General features: G+C 41.3%; 1 protein-coding gene across 4 annotated transcripts in view; it reads left to right on the plus strand.

Annotated features, from left to right (window-relative positions):
- DNAAF11 (dynein axonemal assembly factor 11) overlaps window positions 1-27,569 on the plus strand; it is a 67,362-nt gene that overhangs the window by 20,647 nt on the left and 19,146 nt on the right. For 2 of the 4 annotated variants that reach the window (XM_037891998.2, XM_043539083.1), the window contains 7 exons: window positions 1,177-1,254; window positions 3,852-3,917; window positions 8,234-8,303; window positions 10,012-10,107; window positions 18,417-18,502; window positions 25,895-26,012; window positions 26,519-27,510. In XM_037891998.2, the coding sequence (XP_037747926.1) occupies window positions 1,177-1,254; window positions 3,852-3,917; window positions 8,234-8,303; window positions 10,012-10,107; window positions 18,417-18,502; window positions 25,895-26,012; window positions 26,519-26,632 (628 nt within the window). In that variant the 3' untranslated portion in view covers window positions 26,633-27,510. Of the gene's footprint in view, window positions 1-1,176; window positions 1,255-3,851; window positions 3,918-8,233; window positions 8,304-10,011; window positions 10,108-18,416; window positions 18,503-25,894; window positions 26,013-26,518; window positions 27,513-27,569 lie in introns of those variants that run through there. The other 2 variants (XM_037891999.2, XM_043539084.1) reach the window with 2 other exon arrangements.

A 27,569-nucleotide genomic window follows, 5' to 3' on the forward strand; every position in this document is an offset into this window, starting at 1 on the left:
AGTGACTTCAAGGTATCTGGAAGCAGTTTAAACAACTTCCTACTTTCTTTTGGATTTTTACAAATTCATTACATTTTATATGTATACCACATCAACTAGGTGAATATTGACAAGTTGTGGACTAAGAGAAAAAATGTGATATTTACAACATGATATTTAAAAAAAAAAATCTAGTTAGATTTTTTTCCACTAGAGAGAAGCAAATTCTTCCCTGTTGTATTACTAAGATTTCTAGCTGAAAGCAATAAAAATATCCATTAAATATGTAGGCATCTTAAATTATCAAGCAAAATACTAATGACGGAGATTTGGACTCTTTTAGGATGAATTGGTTTGGTCAAAAGTACTCAAGGGGTGGCTTGTTCATTGCACTAATCAAAAGGCTAGGTGCAGTTTCACTACTAGTATGTGGGATTGGGAAGGGAAGGTTGTAGGAGACCTGATTTTATCGTAGATATGTATTATGATAACTTTGAAGGAAGAGGAGAACAGTAAACATGTGCCAAAAATACCCCAAACACAAACACCAGATAATTGTTTAAATATTTACATGGATTCACTTTGGTCATATTCATGCCCTTTTTATGTTTACTTCCTGCAAACATTTGAGTAGTCAAGTATGACTATCACAAAATATTCTCAGGAAGCATATTTCAAAGGTTCATGCATAAGTATTTGGGGAAACCAATTTTAAATTTACACACACTACTATTTGCATCAGAAATGCCTGCAGATAATAGTAATGAGACCACATAATTTATGTGAAAAATCATAACTAGCAGCGTACCTTACATTTCAAATATTTGAGATCCATCCATTAATTAAATTTTGGGGAAAATATATATACACGTCAGACAAAGCTGAGGAAATTGCAAGCTGCTCACAGATATTCTGTGAAAAGAAAAAGAAGTTAAGCTCAATGAATAAGGAAAATGTTTGCTGAAAATTATTTGCTCACCTTTACTGGCAAGTTAAAATAACTTTTCCAGAGCAAAAGACAACATTGTATAACCTGTGTTGTTGTTAGGGGAGCTTGTAATTTTAAAATCAAAAACTAAATCACATTGAACTTGCTGCCATGTTTCTCTTCATTCTTTCTTTGCTGCTTCACAAAAGGATAAGAATGTGATAATAAACCTTTGTTTCCTTTTCTTTCTCTCTTTTTTTTAATTAAAGAGGGCAAAAAGTGAAAGAGAAGCCACCTAGGACTTTGATCACTGCAGAAGGAAAAGTTCTGAATATGAATGAGCCAAAGTATGTGAGGAAAAATAATAACTTTAAATGAATGAACTAGTACTTTGCTTTTTATAATAGGTTTGTTGAAGGTATTAATGTAACAGGTCTGACAAATCCTAAAATCCAGTGCTGTATTTTGTTTCTGTTGAGGACGCAATGTTAATTATAGCAATATCTTGAAGTTAGGGAACTAATGAATTATCAGTCCATTCAAAAATATTTAGCCACTTGTTCTTTAACATTTACAGAACTATTTATCTATAAAGACATCAGATATTTTACTATTTTCCCTTCTAAGGTGTAGGGATCTTGCTAATTGTGGAAACGGGTTAATTATGTTTGACCATTGAAGGTAATTGTATGAACAGGTGCTTTAAATGTAGAAAAAATACATCAGAGTAATGTTTCTGGACCAAATATTTGCTTCCACTTGTAGGTGGGATGGAAACCTGGCCGATCTGGGTGATGGAAACCCCCTCTATTGGAATCAGGTTCAATAGCAGGGGAGAGAGTGGAGCTGGGGGAAAACTCACCTACATTTTATTGCTGACAAAGTTATTATGTGATATTGAAACTTTTCTGGAAGATGTTTCCAGAAACATCAGCAAGGTGGGGAGCCAGCAGCATGGTTCTATTGCAGCTGTGCTTCCTTTTCATTGGGAGAGGGGTAGGAAATAGAGTTGCGGCACAGAGGTTCCCTACAGATTGCCTTTGTCCCCAGCAGCTCCCATAAGATAGCAAGCATCTCTTTCTCCTCTCCTGCTGGAGGGAATGAAGAAGCCCTGTGAAGGAAACCTCATGATATTTCCTGACCCCTAGACAAGTTTTTCTCATGTTGGGGGTGAAATGACACTGTGTATTTTTCCTAAGACCAGGTCAGCTGCAAAAAGCAAAGCTAACGTAGCTTTTGATGATTAGTGTGGAGAGAATGTTGTTACATCTTTGGAAGGACAATCTAAAGCCATGCACATTTAAGGGCCTTGGAAACTGGCATTTTGATTTTGAGTGGTATGAATGGAATGAATAGTAGTGGCAGAAGTTTTGGTGTTTATTCCGAGTACATCAGAAGAAGCTCACCATTGTATTGATGTCTTCACTTTATTATAAAAATGTGTTGACAGCAATACAAAAAAGAGTAATTTTCTGTGCAAAGACAAGTCTATAATAGCTTAAAATTTTGTGTTGACAGTACTGAATTATGGTTCTGAGAGGTACAGACATTTAGAATAAAGCTCTAGCACTATTCCTTTAGAAATAATGTTGCCCAGAGTTTTGCGTTGTCAATAGTTACTAGTGGTATACTATTCATACAGGTCTTCTGCCTTGGAATTTATTCAGTGGATTTATGTATATAGGGCCAGATTATGATAGGCAGTTGCACAGGTGTGTGGGAAGCACACAAGGAGCTTCCACCCCCAAATTTCATGGTCTACACCAGGGCCTGTGACAGTTCCGGTGCTCATTGCACCCCTGGTAGTGAATGGTACCCAAAAGAGAACATAGGAAATACATTCACAGCAAAGCACCTGGAAGGCACATTCCCTCCCCAGCATGGCTTCCACATTGCATTGCAGAAGCCTAGTAGAGCAAAGTCAGACTTCCCTCAGTGTTGTCTTTGACTATCTACCAGGAAAATAGCTACATCCTGCATAGAAAGGAAGGATATTTCTTTGCTAGATAGGCTGCTATCAAGAGAATGTTGCACTTCATTTTTCAGCTCTCCATGTGTTGGGGAAATCTGCCTTATAGGAAAGAGACCTGGAAACATCTCTAGTGCTCATGGGGAAAAAAGGCATGGAGATTTGGAATCATTCTTTTGTAGTCGTCTTCTCTGCACCTTCCCTTCAAAAACACTCCTAATCTAGACAGCTCACTGCTTCATAAAGCCTCTTCAGTCTGACAGTACTGAAATAGAGAAGACTAAAAAGTAACAAATATTACTGGCGCATACATTTTATAGTTGAGAGACCCATTTATTAAAACTTTTAAGAGCTGAATTTTTCCCATCAATTACCTGAAACCCCGTGTATCCGAGCTAGCGTGAGTCTAGACAGCGGCGTAGCCACAGTAGCATGGCTACTGGCAGCAGAGGCACCGCTTAGTTGTGCCATGTATGTGCCCAATGTTTCACGTGGGTTTGTGCTCAGCCTCCGCCGCCACTACCCATGCCACTGTGACAACACTGCCATCGAACTAGTGCCAGCATGTGTACCGGAGCAAGGGATTACACTCCTAGCTCATAGTGTCGATGAAGCCACAGATGTACCCACATTTTCTACACCCACTAGAAAAGGTTTCACCAGCAGATGTCTCTGTTCCTACAGTGAGAGCTGGATTTTAATGAAACTGACCTTGTACTCTACTTTTAATTAGGTTTTCAGTTAAGAAGAAAAAAAACCCGAAAAATAAAACAGAGCCCAGTTCAAACATCAGTAGTGTACACATTCATGTAGCGAAGCTGTAGATGATTCTAAAAAGACCACATGAAGTATTTTCAAAATTATGTTGATATTAATCTAAAAAATGCTAGAAGTTGAATGTAAAGTTATGGAATTATATGCTCACACAAATCAGTTGTATTTATTCTGAAGGTTTTCTTTTATCATTGTTACTAGGCTTCATTTCTTTTTGAAAGATGATGAAGAAAACAACCAGTTCATCCTGGATCTTGCTGTTTATAGGTCAGAATTATTTATTATCCTGATATTTGGGAGCAGTTGTCACTGCTGTCATACACTGATATGCAGTATTCAAAATTCACCCTTCCCCACACACTGGGACTTTGTGAACGGAACAAAGCATGGGGGGAATGGAAGGAATGGAATCCACCCCTAAAACTGTGGGCAGGTGATGGGGTCCTTCATATCCTGAATAGCCATTGTCCTGTATACTTCTTTTATAGGCGTTCTGTATTGTTGGATCCATGTAAGCCCAGTTGCAATGGGCCTTTCCTGAGTCCACAACAGGGGTTCCTTCAGCACCAGCCTATTTAGAGTTATGCAAAATCTCCTCTGCCTTCCTCACCCCCGCAAAACCCCCACTCTTTAGCTCTTCTATTCACGATCACTACCCTCTGCACTGCAGTGGAAGAATTTTGCCCCATGTGAGCACCTGGTAGAGTAAAGCTTGTGCAGTTATTAGTTATACAATATGAACCAAGATACGCGCCAGGAATTATTTTGAGGAAGTACTCTGGTCTGTGTTATATAGGAGGTCAGACTAGATGATCACAGTGGTCCCTTCTGGCCTTGGAATCTATAAAATACTCTTGTTGTGTTGGAGGACTTTTTCCCCTTATACTCTGGTATTTCTGAGTTATCAGAATACAACTTTGTTTTAAGCTGTGGAAACGCTGTTCAAGTGTTGACGACAATAAGACTTTGAAGCTGGTATGTAGTACTATGTGCTCTTCAGTGAGGATTGCAAACTTCACAAAATTTGAAAAAGTTAGCCAAGAAGTAAAGAAGTTATAATAGAAGGAAGAAGAGAAAGTGATACATTGTACCGTCACTGATGGGCTGAAGAGTGTATAGATTGCTCAGTCAATAGCAGATGTTACTCGAAGTGGATTCTTTACAGCTTACAAACCTTATTTAACAATATTGAAACGCAAAAATGCTGACTCTTGTGTTGGTGTAGGCCATTACAGTTCATTGAGTTCCTGAAAATTGAATGAAAAAAGTTATTCTTCATATGGAAGTCAGTGTAGCCTAGTGGATAGAGCACTGGACTGGGACTCGAGAGACCTGGGTTGTATTGTGAGCTTGGCCACTGGCTTGCTGGGTGACTTTGGGCAAATCACTTCACTTCCCAGTGCCTTAGTTTCCCAATCTTAAAATGGGGATAATGATATTAACCTTGTTTGTAAAGCACTTTGAGATCTGCTCATGAATAGCGCTTCATAAGAGCTAGGTATTAATAATAACAATTATTAATAATAATTATATTACTAGCTTACAAATTAAACCTCTATAAAGGAGAGTGGCAAGATGGAAGATTTTCATTTGCAAATTAACTAACATCTATTAGGCATGAAACAGGGATAAAAAATATGAGATTAATACAAAAAGCATTCCCACTTTTCATTGTAATTTCCCCAATTATTGTTTATTATTTGTATTGCTATAACAATCCAATGTCCAAATAATAATCTGGGACCCATTATGCTGGCCACTGTAAAAACACTGTCCCAGTCCCAGAGAGCTTAAATTCTAAGATTCTCTCTAGGGCTGTCGATTAATTGCAGTTAACTCACGCGATTAACTCAAAAAAATTAATCGTGATTAATCGCAGTTTTAATCACACTGTTAAACAATCAAATACCAACTGAAATTTATTAAATATTTTGGATGTTTTTCTACATTTTCAAATATTTTATTTCAATTTACAACACAGAATACAAAGTGTACAGTGCTCACTTTATATTATTATTTTTATTACAAATATTTGCACTGTAAAAATGATAAAAGAAACAGTGACAGGTTTCAGAGTGGTAGCCGTGTTAGTCTGTATCAGCAAAAACAACGAGAAATACTTGTGGCACCTTATAGACTTACAGTATTTTTCATTTCACCTCATACAAGTACTGTAGTGCAATCTATCGTGAAAGTGCAACTTACAAATGTAGATTTTTTTCATTACATAATTGCACTCAAAACAAAACAATGTAAAACTTTAGCGCCTACAAGTCTACTCAGTCATAGAATCATAGAATATCATCTTTGGAAGGGACCTCAGGAGGTCATCTAGTCCAACCCCCTGCTCAAAGCAGGACCGATCCCCAATTAAATCATCCCAGCCAGGGCTTTGTCAAGCCTGACCTTAAAAACTTCTAAGGAAGGAGACTCTATCACCTCCCTAGGTAACACATTCCAGTGTTTCACCACCCTCCTAGTGAAAAAGTTTTTCCTAATATCCAACCTAAATCTCCCCCACTGCAACTTGAGACCATTACTCCATGTTCTGTCATCTGCTACCACTGAGAACAGTCTAGAGACATCCTCTTTGGAACCCCCTTTCAGGTAGTTGAAAGCAGCTATCAAATCCCCCCTCATTCTTCTCTTCCGCAGACTAAACATCCCCAGTTCCCTCAGCCTCTCCTCATAAGTCATGTGTTCCAGTCCCCTAATCATTTTTGTTGCCCTCCGCTGGACTCTTCCCAATTTTTCCACATCCTTCTTGTAGTGTGGGGCCCAAAACTGGACACAGTACTCCAGATGAGGCCTCACCATTGTCGAATAGAGGGGAACGATCACGTCCCTCGATCTGCTGGCAATGCCCCTACTTATACATCCCAAAATGCCATTGGCCTTCTTGGCAACAAGGGCACACTGTTGACTCATATCCAGCTTCTCGTCCACTGTAACCCCTAGGTCCTTTTCTGCAGAACTGCTGCCTAGCCATTCGGTCCCTAGTCTGTAGCGGTGCATTGGATTCTTCCGTCCTAAGTGCAGGACTCTGCACTTGTCCTTGTTGAACCTCATCAGATTTCTTTTGGCCCAATCCTCCAATTTGTCTAGGTCCCTCTGTATCCTATCCCTACCCTCCAGCATATTTACCTCTCCTCCCAGTCCTACTTCTTGTTCAGCCAATGGCTGAGAGAGTCAAGTTTGTTTACATTTATGGGAGATAATGCTGCCCGCTTCTTATTTACAATGTCACCTGAAAATGAGAACGGGTGTTTGCATGGCACTGTTGTAGCTGGTGTCGCAAGATATTTACATGCCAGGTGTGCTAAAGTTTCATATGCCTCTTCATGCTTCGTCCATTGTTCCAGAGGACGTGCTTCAATGCTGATGCCGCTTGTTAAAAAAATAATGCATTAATTAAATTTGTGACTGAACTCCTTGGGAGGGGATTTATGTCTCCTGCTCTGTTTTAACTGTATTCTGCCATATATTTCATGTTACGGTAGTCTCAGATGACGACCCAGCACATGTTGTTCAATTTAAGAACATTTTCACTGCAGATTTGACAAAATGCAAAAAAGGTGCCAATGTGAGATTTCTAAAGATAACTACACCACTTGACCAAGGTTTAAGAATCTGAAGTGCCTTCCAAAATCTGTGTGGGATGAGGTGTGGAGCATGTTTTCAGAAGTCTTAAAAGAGCAACACTCTGATGCGGAAACTACAGAACCTGAACCACCAAATAAGAAAATCAACCTTCTGCTGGTGGTATCTTACTCAGATGATGAAAATGAACGTGCGGCGGTCTGCTCTGCTTTGGATCGTTATCGAGCAGACCCCGTCATCAGCATGGACACATGTCCTCTGGAATCGTGGTTGAAACATGAAGGGACATATGAATCTTTAGCACATCTGGCTCGTAAATATCTTGCCACGCTGGCTACAACAGTGCCATGCAAATGCCTGTTCTCACTTTCAGGTGATATTGTAAATAAGAAACGGGCAGCATTATCTCCTGCAAATGTAAACAACCTTGTTTGTCTGAGCGATTGGCTGAACAAGAAGTAGGACTGAGTGGACTTGTAGGCTCTAAAGTTTTACATTGTTTTATTTTTGAATGCAGTATTTTTTTTACATAATTCTACATTTGTAAGTTCAACTTTCATGATAAAGAGATTGCAGTACAGTACTTGTATTAGGTAAATTGAAAAAGACTATTTTTTCTTTTTTACAGTGCAAATATTTGTAATAAAAAATAAATATAAAGTGAGCACTGTACACTTTATATTCTGTGTTGTAATTGAAAAGCAATATATTTGAAAATGTAGAAAAATATCCAAAAATATTTAAGTAAATGGTATTCTATTATTGTTTAACAGAGTGATTAATCGCGCGATTAATCACGAATAATTTTTTTAATCTCTTGAGAGCCCTAATTCTCTCACATAACTTAATTACATTAGAGGAATCAAATGGAATTTTTTCAAATTGCAAACTCGTAATTAATGAGATGCATAGTCTTAACTGCTTTCCCCTGAACAATGATGGTAACTTACTGAAACTAAATTCACTTTTATTTCATTCTGAAGACATCTGGACAGCTCTCTAATTGATGTTGATGTCCAGCCAACTTATCTCCGCGTAATGGTGAAGGATAAGGTTAGTATTTTCTTGTTACATTCATTTAAAATTGAGAATTCTACTTTTCACGTCTGTTGTTACTCATTTTCTGGGTTTACCTTTGGCTACTGTAGGGCCTAAATCTTTTCCCATTGAAATCAAGACAAAGCTCTTTCTTACATTAATAGAAGCAAGACTAGACTCTTAGGAACTGATCCAGTGCTTGGTAAAGTTAATTGGAATCCTGCCATTGACTTCAATGGGCACTCAGATCCTCAAAAGTATTTAGGTGCCTATCTCCCATTGAAATCAATCAATTAATTTCAATGGAACTTAGGCACCTAAATATCTTTGAGGATTTGGGCCTTTCTGGCTTGTAACTTCAGTTAGACCAAAAAAAAAAAAAGGCATAGGTCTAACTGATTGGTAACCACATAGGTCTGAATAGAAATCAATAGTGTCATTAGGTTAGGAAATAAACATAAAAGTTCAAAAATACTCACAAATCCTTTTTAAAATGTATTACTCCAAGTGGTGTGTAACCACACAGAAAAAAGCCACTTTACCACACTGATGCTATTTGTGACTAAGACGTGAACTGGGGAGGTATGAACAGTGAAATATACTGGATTCTCCTCTCACAACTTTTTTACACCAAAATAACTTCACCGTTATTCAAGTAGAGATACTGCTTGTTTATGCCAGGTAAAGTGAGACTAGAATTATGCCTACAATTTGTAATTTACAGTGGACAGAGAAAACTGGATGTATATTCTGCTGAAAGTCCCTCTTAAGAGAGCTTCCATTTTCTGTCTTTTTTGGTGATTTTCAATTTAAATTGAAAACCAGAATTCCTATTTATAATTAAACCAATTGCACAAGCACAAATTTCAAAATTACTAAGACTAACAATCTGTTCACAAAAAGAAAAGGAGTACTTGTGGCACCTTAGAGACTAACCAGTTTATTTGAGCATGAGCTTTCGTGAGCTACAGCTCACTTCATCGGATGCATAGCATATCGTGGAAACTGCAGAAGACATTATATACACACAGAGACCATGAAACAAAACTTCCTCCCACCCCACTCTCCTGCTGGTAACAGCTTATCTAAAGTGATCATCAAGTAGGGCCATTTCCAGCACAAATCCAGAGGGTGAGAAAACCTGGATTTGTGCTGGAAATGGCCCTACTTGATGATCACTTTAGATAAGCTGTTACCAGCAGGAGAGTGGGGTGGGAGGAAGTTTTGTTTCATGGTCTCTGTGTGTATATAATGTCTTCTGCAGTTTCCACGATATGCTATGCATCCGATGAAGTGAGCTGTAGCTCACGAAAGCTCATGCTCAAATAAACTGGTTAGTCTCTAAGGTGCCACAAGTACTCCTTTTCTTTTTACGAATACAGACTAACACGGCTGTTACTCTGAAATCTGTTCACACATTCTCATTTAATTGCTAGTATAACTCAAACATCATTTCATATCTTTCTTAAAAGTGTTACTTTTCTATTACAGCAATTCAGGTATGCATATTATATATATTATGCACACACATATATTGTAAATGAAGGTTGTTTAACATGCAAATCAGTCATTTGGAATAGTATTATAGAATATATATTACATGATAGGATTCAGAGCTATTCTACCCTTCAGATCAAAGTATATGTTAATAGTATTTCTGTATGTTGTCTATCTGGGTAAACAAATATTTTAATATGATATATTCTATCCTATTTTCCTTTAGCCATTTCAACTTGTGCTTCCTGCAGAGGTGAAGCCAGATAGCAGCTCTGCTAAAAGATCTCAGACAACTGGACATTTAGTTATCAGCATGCCAAAGGTATGTAAATTCATTTGGACAGACACCATACAAAGCTACTTATATATCAACAGTACTTAGAGAAACATTTATAGATTGTACCTGAAATATGTTACTAGCTAATGGAATAAGGTCAACATTTACTGTCAGAACTCATATCTATTAGAAAGAGCTTTACATACACACAGAATAAATCATGTGGTTCAGACCTAAGATTGATTGATTGATTCCTTCCTTCCTTCCTTCCTTCCTTCCTTCCTTCCTTCCTTCCAAGTTTTAGAAAAAATAATCCTATTAGAACTGTTGAACTATTCATTTAAAACAAAAACTGCAGTATTTAGTATTTAAATATTTCATGAAGAATTTGCAATCCACACAGAGAGGAGTTGTGATCGCTCATGAGGACCAGAAAATTAAAAAAACAACAACGAGGAGTCCTTGTGGCACCTTAGAGATGAACAAATTTATTTGGGCATAAGCTTATGGGCTTATGCCCAAATAAATTTGTTAGTCTCTAAGGTGCCACAAGGACTCCTCGTTGTTTTTGCTGATAAAGACTAACACAGCTACCTCTCAGAAAATTTAAACTGACTATAGATAGACAAGTCTGCTTTCTACTCTAAGCTGAGTGAAATGAGAAAAATACTTTAAAACGTATGAATGCTTCACATATATATGATGCAGACTACGTTACGGCCCAAGTATGCTGGTCCAGCCAACCTTTGTTTGGCACAGGACTGCTGGGGTGGGGCAGAGTTACCTTTGTGCTCCCCTATCCTTTTAGCATAAATTAGAGCATCCCTGAAGCTGCTGTGACTTACAATAGCCAGGATTGAAGGATGACTGGAGAACTAGGTGCTCTGGCCACACCTCTTGCATCATATGACATGCTCTTATGCTGTGCAGCCAGTAAAAGATGGTGTTCGAACTGGCTATGCCAGCTATTCACTGTCCTGGGCATCCTCTTACACAAGAGGAATCCCCAGCTGCCCAACTAGGGCAGTTTTCCCTTTCCCATGATTCATTGCTAAGGGGATGCAAGTAGGGGTTGAGGATCTGGCCCTATATTTAAAATTCTTTCAGGAACCATAAGGTATGATGGTAGCCGTAGGATAAAAACTGTATTTTTTTAAATGTCTTTTATTCTAACGAAGTTCTTCTTAAATTTTTATTTCTCTTACTCTAGTTCCATGTCTTAGATCTAGTCTGTTTCCCTCAAGTTGCACGCCATCTGTCCTCCCCTGCCTGGAGAGCCCCTCTTTAACTCATATACTGTAGCTCTAACAACAAGCTTGCAGCTTCACCAATAGCTGGAAGTATGCCTATGATTTCACTCCCTTGATCAAGATTCACATCTTGGTAATGTTCAAAATGCACTTAGATGAAAGCCTGATAAATTTGTGCTTTTCTTAAATTGATTTCTTTGGAACTTGGGCTCTGACATTAGGCATCTTGGTTGATGCACCTTCTGAATGTTTGTTTGAACAGTATGACTTCTGCATAGATATTCACTTATCCTTTCAATTTTTTAAAATACTAATACATGCCTATCCTATGCCCTTGGTCTCCTTACAATATATTAAAAGGTACAATATCCCAGATAGTCTCTAAATATATTCAAATATACTGTCTAAAATTACCTGCCAAGAAAGCCAGTCCTACATATGCTATGTGAATATTCCCTCTTTAATATTACAGTTTGGATTGTATTTACCCTATGATTCGCTTTGTGTTTTAGCCAAGTTATTTAGATGAGGGTTTGGAATTACTAAGTGCCTTGATCATTAAGGGTGAAATTCAAGCTGCCAGATCACAGCAGAATTATGAAGAATGGGGAAGTCTGCTGAATAGAGGGCCAGAGAACAGGGAAGCTGCACGGCCCCCTCCACATTTCTGTGCCATGCTTATGCATTTGTCCGCTCCACACATGTGCATGTGAAACAGGAGCAGGATGCTGTAAGGCATGCTGACCCCTGTTGCCAGTGGGTCCAGAAACTGCATGGATCCACTGGCCTGAAAATGCATATATGATAGGAGCAGCTTCTCTGCCCATACCTTGCAGCAGTGGCTGCTCAGCAGATACACACTGGCTACTCTATGTTGCAGTGACAGATTTCATTCTTCATCCTATGCACATGTAGCAGAGCACATAGCTTGTTTAGCTGGGATGTAGACTATTTTCCAGAATTGCAGGAGCCCTACTGACACTATGGAGACATACCCCAGGAAGGCATCTCTGGGCTTTTTCAGGTGTTTTAAAAGCATAATTAATAAAGGTTAGCAACACTATGGAGAACACCAGCTAGGCTCATTTAGGCTAGTATAGCTGAGATCATCAGCATTACTTGTGAGTATTCATTTGGTAATATCTAGCTTAATATGCATTCCCAGAATAAAGATTGAGAGTTTATGCAGAGTTCTCTCAGAATGTGTCAGTGATAAGGCAAGCCTAATAATTATCCTGCACTATGTTTAACCTTTGTATTCTAGATTTACAATTATTTCCAAAAGAAAATGATTTGCAACTAGATTAAATGAGCTAGCAAATTCTTTACATTACTGAAACTTAAAACATATTATATAATCTAAGTAAATAGACTTCCTCCCTGTAGGCTTTCTGTAATACTCGGGAAAGGCCAATCACTTCTCAGTAGTGACCTGATCCAAAGCCATTTAAGTCAATAAGAATCTCTTCATTATCTTCAATGGGCTTTGAATCAGGCCCTAACACCTTTCAACACTCATCATCCTCCATTCTGTTCATAGCTTTCAGTTCTTTTAAAAGCAAAAATAAATGAGCCTTTGTCTTTCTCCTCTGTGACCTTGGTGTAACTCAGATTCTGGAGAGAATAAATTCCACATGAAGTAAAAGAAAACATTTCATGTTTCCAGTCACATTGCTGTTAATTCTGAGAATTATTATCCTTGCTTCTCTTGCAGCAAGGATAATAATTTTCAGTATATTTTCAGCTTGTACTTAGCAGATCCCTTTCTACATCCCTCTGAACAATTATATTAAAATAGCTCTCTTTTCTATTCCCTTGCAAAGTCCTCCGGCTGTCTGAATAGTCCAAATAATAGCAATAACAATTAACAGAAATCTCCTCTTTCAGAATCAATGTTGATAAAGTACAATAGTTAAGAATTAATTTTTAAAATTTGTGTGTGGTTATTTACAAACATCATAATATTTTTCCTCAAGTGATTGTCCACGTGTATTCCATAACTGGTGCACATGCGCCACATGCATGTAAGATTGGATTCTTTTCAAATAACAGCATCCGGTCGGACCGTGCCTTTGTTTTGAATACTCTCACTCTTCATAGCTGAGGGCATAGAGGACTGAGTGGCTGGACTGCCCTCCAAGTCTTTCTTACCACCTGTGGCAGAGAAACAGAACGCTTACAGAGTCCACATCTCTGCCCAATGTGTGATTGTTTATGTTTTCTGCTTGTTAGGAGTGTTCCATAGTAAAGTTAGTTTAGTTTAATTAAACTAGTTGGCCGAAAAGAAGACAAAATCTTCAACTTTGGGGATGCCTTTTATACCTGACCCTGGTGGACATGGCAGAGACGAAACCCCCAGCATTCAAATCCTGTCCTTCCTGTGAGGCAGCTGTTCCCATTGATGATGAACGCTCAAAGTTCCTCTTCTCTCTCAGTGAAGCACAGATTCCAGATAAGTGCTTGATATGTGCTTTTTTCAAAGAGGGCACACAAAGCGAGGGAATCCTGCCTAAAATTCTTCCACTTGGAGAGATTCATGCGGTCATCCTCTGAGCCCAAGGGGAAGAAGACTGACAAACAGACCCCGACCGTCTCTGTGAGTGCTTTGGTAAACCATGGGTCCACTCTGATCTTCAGGGCTTATTTCTCATGAAGAGAATCTCACCTATCTCAACCCTATCTTCTAAGAAGAGAGAAAAGAAAAATCACTTCTCCTAGGGTGGCCATCCACTTCAAGCACACCCAAAGATATCGGTCAGAACGTGCTCAAACTCATGGGTCATCTGGCCTCCTGCAACTATGTGAAGCAGTTTGCCCAATTTTACCTATGATGCATGCAAGGGTGGTTGAGATCAGTGTATCTACCCAACAGACACGACATAGACATGATGGTTGTGGTTCCATATGAAGTCCTCTCTTAGTTAAACTGCTAAAAGGATACTCTACACTTGTGCAGTAGAGTACCATTCTCCCCACCCCTACCTACCAAGCTGTTGGTGACAGACACTTCCTCTCTCAAATGGGGAACTCATCTGGACTACCTTCTGAATCAAAGCCTGTGGTCCTCCCAGGACATACATCTCCATGTAAGTTCCTGGAGCTAAGAGCCATTTGATTACGATACACGGTGTATCAGCCCATGCTTCAAGGACCTGCAGCAGTGTAGTACATCTACAAGCAGGGAGGGCGTGGACATCCCCACTCTGCCAACAAGCAGTCTGTCTATAGAAGTAATAAATTCATCATCGCATCACACCAGTGGCTCTGCAACTCTCAGGCTTACAAAACTCCCTAGCCAACAAGCTCAGCAGGCAATACTCAGACAATGACAGGTGTCCTGCGGAACATCTTTTGCAAGTGGACTATCCAAGAATCTGGCTGTATTTTAAAGAATCTTTATTGAGGTTACAGGGACAAACCATCCCGATGTGTAGAAAGAATAGTAAATATGGCAGGCGACCAGCTTGGCTTAACAGTGAAATCCTTGCTGATCTTGAACACGAAAAAGAAGCTTACAAGAAGTGGAAGATTGGACAAATGACCAGGGAAGAGTATAAAAATATTGCTCGGGCATGCAGGAGTGAAATCAGGAAGGCCAAATCACACCTGGAATTGCAGCTAGCAAGAGATGTTAAGAGTAACAAGAAGGGCTTCTTCAGGTATGTTAGCAACAAGAAGAAAGTCAAGGAAAGTGTGGGCCCCTTACTGAATGATGGAGGCAACCTAGTGAGAGAGGATGTGGAAAAAGCTAATGTACTCAATGCTTTTTTTGCCTCTGTCTTCACGAACAAGGTCAGCTCCCAGACTACTGCAATGGGCTGGATGAAAAGCTGAAAAGCTGGACGAGCACAAGTCCATGGGGCCAGATGCGCTGCATCCGAGAGTGCTAAAGGAGTTGGCGGATGTGATTGCAGAGCCAATGGCCGTTATCTTTGAAAACTCATGGCGATCAGGGGAAGTCCCGGACTACTGGAAAAAGGCTAATGCTAATGTGCCCATCTTTAAAAAAGGGAAGGAGGAGGATCCTGGAAACTACAGGCCAGTCAGCCTCACCTCAGTCCCTGGAAAAATCATGGAGCAGGTCCTCAAGGAATCAATTCTGAAGCACTTACAGGAGAGGAAAGTGATCAGGAAGAGTCAGCATGGATTCGCCAAGGGCAAGTCATGCCTGACTAATCTAATTGCCTTCTATGACGAGATAACTGGCTCTGTGGATGAGGGGAAAGCGGTGGGCATGTTATTCCTTGACTTTAGCAAAGCTTTTGAAACGGTCTCCCACAGTATTCTTGCCAGCAAGTTAAAGAAGTATGGGCTGGATGAATGGACTATAAGGTGGATAGAAAGTTGGCTAGATTGTCGGGCTCAACGGGTAGTGATCAATGGCTCCATGTCTAGTTGGCAGCCGGTATCAAGTGGAGTGCCCCAAGGGTTGGTCCTGGGGCCGGTTTTGTTCAATATCTTCATAAATGATCTGGAGGATGGTGTGGATTGCACCCTCTGCAAGTTTGCAAATGACACTAAACTGGGAGGAGAGGTAGATACGCTGGAGAGTAGGGATAGGATACAGAGGGCCCTAGACAAATTAAAGGATTGGGCCAAAAGAAATCTGATGAGGTTCAACAAGGACAAGGGCAGAGTCCTGCACTTAGGACAGAAGAACCCCATGCACCGCTACAGACTAGGGACCGAATGGCTCGGCAGCAGTTCTGCAGAAAAGGACCTAGGGGTTACAGTGGACGAGAAGCTGGATATGAGTCAACAGTGTGCCCTTGTTGCCAAGAAGGCCAATGGCATTTTGGGGTGAAAAATAGGGACATTGCCAGCAGATTGAGGGATGTGATCGTTCCCCTCTATTCAACATTGGTGAGGCCTCATCTGGAGTACTGTGTCCAGTTTTGGGCCCCACACTACAAGAAGGATGTGGAAAAATTGGGAAGAGTCCAGCGGAGGGCAACAAAAATGATTAGGGGACTGGAACACATGACTTATGAGGAGCGGCTGAGGGAACTGGGATTGTTTAGTCTGCGGAAGAGAAGAATGAGGGGGGATTTGATAACTGCTTTCAACTACCTGAAAGGGGGTTCCAAAGAGGATGGCTCTAGACTGTTCTCAGTGGTAGCTGATGACAGAACATGGAGTAATGGTCTCAAGTTGCAGTGGGGGAGGTTTAGGTTGGATATTAGGAAAAACTTTTTCACTAGGAGGGGGGTGAAACACTGGAATGCGTTACCTAGGGAGGTGGTGGAATCTCCTTCCTTAGATATTTTTAAGGTCAGGCTTGACAAAGCCCTGGCTGGGATGATTTAATTGGGGATTGGTCCTGCTTTGAGCACGGGGTTGGACTAGATGACCTCCTGAGGTCCCTTCCAACGATGATATTCTATGATTCTATGAATAGACTTATTTGTCATGAACCAGAACAACAAGTGTCAGATGTTCTGCTACTGAAGGGGTCCAATCCAGGCTCACTATTTGATGCCTTCCTCATTCCTTGGGCATCAGACTTCATTGTATGCATACCCACCTATTCCATTAATACTGAGAGTCCTGAGGAAGGTCAGACATGCTGTAGCATGATGATATTGGTAGCTCCTGCATGACCCACACAGTTTTGATATTCAGACATGATGAATCTATGAACACAGCCCCCAGCCACACTTCCAGAGCCACCTGATGTGATAATGCAGAGCAAAGGCCAGATTGGTTGCTGGCTGGCTGACGGCCATGGTCAGATCCTGCTCCATGGATGTCCATATCCATTCTTGTTTGTACTAGAAAAGATTCCACTAGACTGACTTGTGTAACAAAATAGAAAAAGTTCTCTATTTGGGAACACAAAAACACGTACTCCAGCTACAAACCTCAATACCAGCTAGTTTGGATTAAAGTCTTAAAGCATCTGAGACTTTCCATCCATTCCAGAAGAGTCCAGTCCACTTGGCAGCTATTTGTGTTCCTCCTCTTCCTATTGAAGGTCACACAGTCTTCTCACACCCCACAGTTGCTACATCTCTTAATTGTCTAATTCATGTCTTTCTTCCAATCAGAGAGACTCCACCTTCTGGAACTTCAACACTGTGTTATTGGCATTCATGTCAGCCATCTTTTCATCCTAAGACAACCTGTTCTTTATGTCACCTGTCTATGAAACCCACCCTCTTAGTGGATATCTCTTCAGCCCAAAGAATAGGAGAGTCCCAAACCCTCATGGCAGGACTTCCTTGTACAGTATTCCGGAAGGACAAGGTGACACAAAAGCCTCACCCGAAGTTCTTGCCTAAAGTTGTCTCTGACTTTTTCACCTGAATCAAGACATCCATCTGCCAGTTTTCTTTCCCAAGCCTCATACTAGTCAAGGGGAGGTGAAGCTTCACATTTTGGATGTTGTCCAGTCCTGTTATCTGGACAGGATAAAACTATTCAGGAGTTCCCTAGACTGTTTCTGGCCTTTGCTGACAGGATGAAAGGTCAGTCAGTATCTACCCAAAGACTATCTAAATGGGTTTCTGACTGAATCAGAACTTGTTATGTGATAGTTCACTTGAAACCACTGTAGATTAGAACCTACTTTTGCTCAAGCAGCCTCTGCAGCTTCCTAAGGGGCACCTTAGAGATTTGTAGAGCAGCTACTTGGAGTTCAAGTCGTACCTTCATCCAGCACTACTTGGTAGGTGGCTCCAAATCCAATGCTCAGTTTGGCAAAGCTGTCTTTATTTCAGTAGATTCTGAGCACTCGCTTCCAAACAGAGGTCACTGCTTGTGAGCCACCAGAAATTGAAATACACGTGGGCAATCACTCAAAGAAGAAAGAATGGATTACTTACTCTACAGTAACTGTAGTTCTTATAGAGATGTGTTGTCTACATTTATTCCATGATCTGCCCTCCTTCTCTGCTCTTATAGATTCTAGATCATCTGGATTCCATTTTAGTGAAGGAATTGGTTCAGATGTGATCACGTTGTTAAAAGCTCAAGACAGTCAGAAAAATATTACATAAAATGTTCGTGTTTCCACCGTTCTTTATTTAAAAGATTGTTTAAATGCTTTTGCGCATAAATCCCAGGATATGTTGTGACAGCTCTGGTTATGTATTTTTATTCCAGGTTCAAGAAATAATTATGGCTAACCGAAAAACACCCACTTTGGTCAAACCTTCTGACAGCAACAAACTGCAGACAAATATAAAAAGGTAACTTTGTTTTTTCTTTCTTTACAGCCTATGTGTTTTTGCACATTAGTTATTTACTCATCAGACTATTGCTGCCCAGTGAGTATATAATCGTTCAAAGTATGAAAATATTGATTTGTACAAAGTAACACTTTACATAAAAGCTTTAGACTAATGGTCTGTCCAGAACTGTTTATAAAGTGATCTGTTCCAAAAACAGAGCCAAAAAAGAGCTTATTACTACAGAGCAGTTGTGTTCCATCAACTGTCATTCAGACTATTAGAATGCAGTATGCTAGAATGCAGTAAAACCAAAATCTTTTCTCAAGAATTGCCTCTATAGATCCTCTACTCTGCAGCACAAGTCCTAGAACTACCCAGAAAGCAATTACTTTTGGGACTGTATCACAAATCCAAATGATCAGTGGAAAATTATGTAGGCAGTACAGTTGACCTACTGCACCAATCTCCACTTTTTTCCCCCTCCATCACCATAGGCAGTGGTTCTGGGAACCAATGCATCATACCAGCCCATTCTATGTTGTAATAAAAGCAGTGTTTGGTAGCAGTTCAAAAGTTCATTTTTAAGATTAAAAATAACTTGTTAGTTTGTAGTAGATGTTGTTTTGAGTTTAATTGCGCTATTGCTTGGTTTCATTCTGTTTTAACATGGTACATCCAGATAAAAAGTCTAGGTGTAAATAGTGTCTGTCATGATAATAGGATGTCTATCATGGACCTGCACACCCAGGTTTCTGAATAGTCTTACATAGGGGCATTCCCTATGATAATCTCATTTTGCACTGGATTTACCCCTTGGCTTGTATTACTGCTGGTAATGCGGGAAACCTTTAGTACCCAGCTGTCTTTCTTCTGTTCAAATTATCTCAACGGAATGAACTCCCTCCCAATCTGGGACAGCTGTGCTCTAGAATCCAAGAAGCCAGTGCTCTTACTTAGAAACCCAAGGGTTCAAATCTATTAGCAAAACCAATTAACAGACCTTCTGTTCTAAATTCGTGTGAAAAAGCAGCAGCATGGATCCTGGGCACTCTTCTTGAGACCAGCGTATGGAACCAGTGGCCAAATAGTACTGTAAGGGCAATGAATGTTTAATTGTCAAGTAGTAGTGGTGAGGTACAGCTGCAAAGGCACGTCTTTTTTTAGATTACATGCATAACGAGCAGAAGATAGAATCATTACAGAGAAGCTAAATACATCTAGACATTCCTTGTGAGCTGCAAGCTATGCACTTAGCAATCAAGCAAAAGTGTGGCAGTGGCTAGGACAATCTGTTAGCATTGATGACTGAGGACTTCTAATCTCTTTCAGGAGGTCCATAGCAAAGTGTATAGGACTTCCCTTTTTAGAAGCAATAGATCTTTTCAGCAGAAAGACAAATGAGACCCTAGAGACACTCAAGGAGCCCAGTCAACAGCCAAGTTTCTTCTTCAGGAAGAAATATACCATCCTTCTTTAGACACCTGCTAGCACAGTCATCTCAGTTCCAAGTGTTTCAAACCAGTCTTCCTAAGCACCATGTGAGCTTTCAACAGGTGGGTGATCCTCTTTAGCTCCTTTGGTTCTACCTGCATAGTAGAGCATTAGACAACAGTTGAAGTGGACATCCCTGAGGGCCTGCACTAAATCTGGGTATAGAATCCAGTCATTTTTCATTTGGAAACCATCTTTTTTTTCCTCACAGCATTAATTGAAAGAAGGTTCGTCGGTGGTATGGGAAGGAGGCATATAGTGTGGCCTTTCTATAATTTCTGATACCTGATGATCCAAAGATACTCCATGCCACAAGGATAACAAGTTGTGCCCACAAAAAGGGAATCTGGGACTCAATCCAATTCATAATATTCTCCTAAATCCCCACAATACTTTTTGTAAACATGCCTTTTCTGAGTGCAGATATTGATTTACTTTGTTGGAAGCAAACTACACATTTACAATCAAAACGGAAATAGGAAAGAGATACTTTGAATGTACAGAGCTTATCAAGAAAAGAAAAAGTTTTGACCCCTGTAGCTGACAAGTAGCTACAGTAACTATCCAGACATTAAAGAAATCCTGAATAGCTGTCTCTTAGATTACAGGAGAGCATTCATTACAACAATTACACTTGAGGATTACAGAACTCTCAGCTAAATTCTTCCTCACAAACATACAATCTGTTAGACCACAGTGTTTGAAAACCTCTTTAACTCTGCTATCTTGAATACATGATAATACAGTCATCACTTCTGCTACCTACACAAGATCTATTCTGAGATTTTATACAAAACTACTATTTTTAAAGGGAACATAACATTTTCAGCAATTAAAGAGACAACTTTTCCTTTTTGGTGGGAGGAGTCAGAGGGTCAGGTTGGAGGTAAGGCAAAAATAAGTTTTAACTCCCCTCTCCCCCCAAAAAACACCTTTGAACATACAAGCATGCACACCCTTGAATCTCCTTCAATATCCCATGGGAGGATTTATTTAGCTTGTTTCCCTGGAATTCAGGAAAATCCTGCGACTGTTTCTATTGGACTTTGGGTCAGTAACATTTTGCTTTTAAACATCCAAAAACCTTAATTTGGGGCCACATTTGACATGATACCATCTCTTTAATCAGAAGAGCAGATTGGGCAGGGGAAACCATAAAATGCTGCTTCAGCACACGAATTCCTCGGGGCAGAAAGCTTGCAGATGAGGCCTCATAGTAGCAGAGGAGCTGTGCACCACCAGCCACTTACTGAGTATTTGGAGAAGTATATTTCAGTCCAAGTGTGCTTGTTCCAGCCTCAACTGTGGAATGGTAAAGACTCCTAGAGCTGGGTCAGGGCCTTTTAAACAACAGGGTTACTGTTACAAAGTGATTACTTACCAGGTATATGAACTTGGACTCCTGGAGCGCCGGTCGGGCAGAGTGGGGCAAGCCCCTGTGTCCCGACCCTGTTCCCCAGGTGGAGCACCAGGCGGAGCAGAGCAAGCCCCTGCATCCTGACCCCGCTCCCCGACTGGAGCACCTGGCAGACAGGTGGAGCAGGGCAAGCCCCCTGCGCCCTGATCCCGCTCCTCAGCTGGAGTGCCAGGCAGGTGGGCAAAGTGTGCAAACCCCTGTGCCCTGACCCCGCTCCCTGGCAGGAGCATTGGGCAGAGCGGGTTGGGGCACTAGGGCGCCTAAATTTGCTGGGGCCATTGGGCACAGGCCCCATTTTCCCAGCGGCTAATCCACTACTGATCTCTGAAGGACTATATTAGAAGAAAATGGTTTATGAATCATCTGCCAAAATATGGAATACATACCATGCTTTGTTGAGTGGGACAATGAGAAGCCAGAAAGACTCAATGGTATAGAGTTGGTTTGTGTAACAATTTAAATACCTTGGTTCATTGTTGAGCCATAATGGGAATGTGGATGCAGATGTTAGGGGCTGCTTTGAAGAGCGCTTGGTGTAAATGTAGGGAATTGACAGAATAAGAGTATGCCAAGTAAACTAAGGAACAAAGTGTATAAGGTCACAATAAGGCGAATCATGACATGTGGGTTGGAATTCTGGCCAGTGAGGAACAGAGAAGAACAACTATTTCACACAGACAAACTGAGAATGCTCAAGTGGACGCTGACTAAGATTAGAGTTGAGAGGCTACACAATGAAATGGTATGATCCATGATTCAGTAGCCCCCCCCCATCACAGAGAAGCTGAGGGAGTAATGACTGAGATGGCTAGGTCATGTGAGACAATGAGGCGTGGGACATGTTGGCCAGAGACTACAAGAACTAGTAGTCATGGGACAAAAACCACTAGGAGCATCTAGAAAAAGGTGGTTCAAGATGCTCAAGGAGGACCTGAAGAAGGTTGGTATCAGCTTTGAAGACACACTTGGCAAGAACACTTGGAGATGAAGTACACAGAGCCTCTGATCCCAGTTAATGGGACTAGGTGAAGAAGAATCAATCACAAATTATTGGGAATGGGTTAGAGTTTTTCTGTTTTTTCTAACTGAGGGTGCCCCCTGCTCCCTCTAGCCCTCCCACACAGGAGGCATCCAGAATGTAGATGTAGTGCTCCTTTAAAGTTATAATAGGAATTAATTTACATCACACATCTTCTAAACATTTTCAGATGATTAATCCATAAAATAGTCTTCTTCTTAACCAATGTGCTCCAGTCCACTGATGTTTATTCAAAGGAAGAGATTTATTTCTATGCATGCCAACAAATTAGCTGTTTAATTTAATTAATTATTTTTAAAATGCTAGGTCTAAATACGACACTGCAGAAAGTATAAGAACACTTAATCTCTGCTGATGGAGTGATAATGATATCAATGGGTTCATTAAGAAAACAACAAATTATGCTAAGCGTTATTTCAAAAACATCCCTAACACGGATTGAATGAATGTATTATGCATTCTAGTTTTTACTGTGCTTTGAATAATGGCTTGCTATAAAGTTCCAACGCCCGTCAAAAATCGTTAAGAATCATATTGTCAAAAGTAATAAGCACCAGACATACACAGAACACTCAGTTTAAATATAATGTATTTGCTTGCTAAAAAAATGTTCTCTTCATTTCTGCTTTCCAGGGACTGCATTCCTGATCTGTTCCTGGCAAAAGCATCACACAGACAGACGAACCCTTTATTCCCCCCCCTCCCAATTTGAAAGTATCTTGTCTCCTCATTGGTCATTTTGGTCAGGTGCCAGCGAGGTTATCTTAGCTTCTTAACCCTTTACAGGTGAAAGGGTTTTGCCTCTGGCCAGGAGGGATTTTATAGCACTGTATACAGAAAGGTGGTTACCCTTCCCATTATTTTTATGACAGGTACCAATGTCTCTTCTGGTACCTGAATAGCTGGTGTGGACAAGATCTATGTCCTCTCAGCACTGCCAGTGGCACTGAGCCGGTTGGCACCACCGGATTTCTGGCACTCAAAGGACCTCTGCGTAACTGATGTTCTGGAATCTCCTCTCCTCGGTACCAGGACCTCCGCATCGAGTCTCCACCCGGCACAGGAGTCTGTCCTGCTTCCTTGCCATGCTCCCCCAGTCTCCAGTTCAGACTCAGATAGTGAACCAGAGAACGCGATATCACAGTACTCCTCCCAAGCCCTTTATGGTGCCCGATTCCAGCAGAGGCCCCGGGCATATCTTCAGATGGCACCAATGCTGCTGTCCTGGTACGGCCATCCATGGGCACCACCACCAGGCTCCGTGCCATACTAGGAGCCCTGGCCTGCATACTGCACCCAGGCCTCTCAGGCTTCTAGTCCCACCCATGAGTCCATGAGACACATTTCCTCGGCCCCAGCAACCAAGGCTTTGGAGTCCCTAGAAGGAATCTTGGAGAAGTGTGAGGGTGATGTTCAGAATGAGGGGAACCCAAAAACTATATCCTCCTCTTCCCCAGACGAGGCTGTCGTGCCTCTTCCACCATCCCTCTTCCACCATTCCTCTTCAGAAGTAGCCCTCCCTATGAATGAAGCCCTTCTTGACCCCGTGAGAACAATATGGCAGACCCCAGCATCGGTCGCACCAACTTACAAGCAAACAGACAAAAAGTACTATGTCCCAGTGAGAGAAACAGGGTTCCTCTTCTCCCACCCTCCACCCAACTCCATCATGGTGGACGCTGTCAATTCTTGTGGCCATCAACACCACATGAGGTCCACTCCCTATGATAGGTGCTGAAAGCATCTGGACCTATTTGGTAAGAGGGCGTAACTCCTCGGCCACACTTCAGTTTCAAATTGCCAACTACCAAGCACTTACAGTGAAATACCATTATATGAATTACTCGAAATAGAACAACTTTATTGAGCAGCTGCCCAAGACACATTGCGAACAATTTAAGGCCATCATCCAAGAAGGGCAGCTAGTAGCAAAGACAATGCCATAGTCTGCCCTCAACATGGCTGATACTGCAGCCAGATCCATCTCCACAGTAGTGGTGATGTGACATGCCTCTTGGCTCCGGCTGTCAGGTTGCCCAAAGGAGGTGCAGGCAACTGTCAAAGATCTTCTTCCCTTTGAGGACACTAAGCTCTTTGCGGAGAAAACTGATGTTTCCCTTCACACTTTGAAGGATTCTCAGGCCACTCGCCATTCGCTGGGCATCTACGGGACAAAAGAGAAAATTTAGTCTGCAGCCCCAGCATAAGCCCCGCACTTCCCAATATCCGGCTCAACAATACTACAAGCCACGGAGAAAGAAAACTAAATTCTCCAGATGTAAACCATCTGGCTAGCAATCCTTCTCGTCCCAGCCTTCCACATCTAAACACCAGTTTTGATGTGTTGGTCGAAGTGCTGATAGACCACTCCCCACAACTACTACAACCGACCATCACTATCCACCCATTTGACCACTGTCTGGCAGTGTTCTGCAGCACCTGGGAGCATATAACATCAGACCGATGGCTCCTAGAGATCATTTGCCATGGATACTCTATCCATTTTACCTCCCTGCATCTTCTACAACACCCTTCCCCGTCCCTCTTCAGGGAGCCTTCTCACGAGAGTTTACTATGTCAAGAGGTAGACTGTCTCCTCCAGTTAGAACCAGAGAACCAGTACCTCAACATCTATAAAGCAAAGAGTTCTACGCTAATACCCAGGAAGGAGAAAGGCTGGAGACTCATATTAGACCTTAGCGCTCTCAACAAGTTTGTCAAAGCTTAGAAATTCAGGATGGTCACATTAGCAACGATCATTCCAGCGTTGGAACAGGGAGACTGGTTTTTGGCCCTCGACCTCCAGGATGCATATTTTCACATCTCAGTCTTATCGACTCTCAGACGATTTCTCAGATTCACCCTGGGACAAGATCACTACCAGTACAGGGCATTCCCCCTCAGGTTATCTTCGGCCCCGAGAGTATTTCCAAAGTTCTCTCAGTAGTGGCAACCCACTTATGCTCACAAGGGATCATGATTTTCCCTTACCTGGATGATTGCCTCAGCCCCCCAGAGGCAATACTGCTTGGGAGTCACCTACAGTGAAGCACCCATAGAGACACTACTCAAAGAAGAATACCCGCCCCCAGTGGAGACAGTGCTATGTCAATGGGAAGGCTGCTCCCGTTGACAATAGCCACTACTTCTCAGGGAGGTGGTGTATCTATGCCAAGGAGAGAAGCTCTCTCTTCAGCATAGATAGTGTCTTCACTAAGCACTACAGCAGTGCAGCTTCACCAGTGCACGTGTGCTGCTGCAGCGCTGTAAGCATACACAAGCCCTGAGACTCCCTTTTGAATGAACAATCAATTCACAATAATGACATTTCTTAATCCTCCTCAAAACTCCTGGTGACTTCTATGGGAATTGGGGAATTTGGGAAGCAGTCCCAAATTTCTGTTGCTATATGTGATGTTGAAATGAAGTTTTATTTATTACCATCTGATCTCCTTTGTTACAGGGAACGAGTTGAGAAACTAGAAGTGGATCCCAGCAAATATTCATTCCCTGATGTGGCAAACATAATCCAAGAAAAGGAGCGAATTGGGCAAGGACCTATTAATCTGCAGCAACAAAAGGTTATAGACACTGAGAATAGTTGTGTTGACTTTGAAGATAACCAAGATGTTCCACCCTTAATATGAAATGTTACTGTAGGGTTCCATTGTTTGTTACCCATGTGACCCACAGATTACGTGAACAGTTTTCTTGACTCAAATTTTGCAGCAGCATCTTCTGAAGTTACAAAATATTATTTCAGCTCTTACTGTAAACTGACTTTTGTTATACTTGTGCTTTATCTTGCTGCTGCCTTTTGTTATATTAGGAACAATATGCCTTTAATAAACTGTTTTCCAATTATTTATTTATATAGTGGTATGGCTCAAATGCCCCGATCAGTACTGGGGTCCCATTACATTTGGCACTGTACAAACCCACAGTCCAATTTCAGATGAGATGTCAAATGAGTGTGACAATCAGTGAGAAGAAAGAGGAGGGCAACAGTAATAAGATCATTATAGGCTGAGCCACAGGGTGCTTAGAAGTCCCCAAGTGTTCTTCCACTTTCTTCCTTCTTGTGCAGAGAAGCAGCAAAGAAAGTCCATCAGTCGGCTATGAAGCATATAACCCTTCTGGATCTGGATCCAGGATCTGTTACTCAGCCATCAGCATGCAGAGGCACACCCAGCAAAGTTAAGTGAATGCTCTCCCAAGCCGCTCATTAACTGCATACAAGGAAACCCCAGCAAATCCCCCGCAGCCCCGGTCTTGCACCCCAGTGCGTCTTACCCTGCTCAAGACCTTCTTGATCAATGCAAGCTCATTAATTAGTTCGCCACTCCTTCAAAGGGTAGTGGACATGCACCAGCCTCTGTAATCTGAGCAGATCCCCTCTCCAAGCACTTTAATCTAAACCAATTAGTTTGTCTAAACCTCAAAATAAGTTTATTAACTAGAGAAAGATAGATTTTACATGATTATAAGTGGTAGGCATAAAGGTCAGAGTTGGTTACATAAGAAATAAAGCAAACACTCATTCTAAATCCTAAACTTTATCAGGCTAAGCAAGATCTGAATCAACCAGTTTCTTTCATCTTACTGGACGTTGCAGACACTTTTCAGTTCAGTTTATACTAACTAGAAAGCATTCTAGTTAGGATCATCCCTTCACCCCAGTTCAAGGAGACTTCTGTTTGTCTTCCAAACTATCTTGCTTCCAGGTGGGGAGGAGAGAGAGGCCCTGTGGTGATGTCACTGTCCCTCATTTATACTTTTTACCAGGTGCTGGAAAAATCCATGCTGTGTCATGGGCTTAGACAGTACCCAGGGTATATGTGAGCTGCTGACCATCCTTCATTATGAATGGTAAATTTTTGCTTGTAGCTTTTGTCTACATGAGGTTTGGCATGTAAGGTCTCTGTGTTCGCAGTTTCTTCGTCCTCTCTGAGGGGCTAGTCTGTGGGCATTTCCTAGACTCACAACATGTTTCAATAACTGTGACATTCTATACCTGGGGGAATGTCCTGTAACCCCCATATTCCTCATTTTCATATAATCATGGTCTTACATATAAAGCATGCCTTGTAAGGTATCAGGGGAAAGGTTATGATTTGCTGAAAGTTATTTCTCTATCC

This window comes from Chelonia mydas, chromosome 2 (genome assembly GCF_015237465.2).
Source record: "Chelonia mydas isolate rCheMyd1 chromosome 2, rCheMyd1.pri.v2, whole genome shotgun sequence".
In the NCBI taxonomy this organism is placed as follows: domain Eukaryota; kingdom Metazoa; phylum Chordata; order Testudines; family Cheloniidae; genus Chelonia; species Chelonia mydas.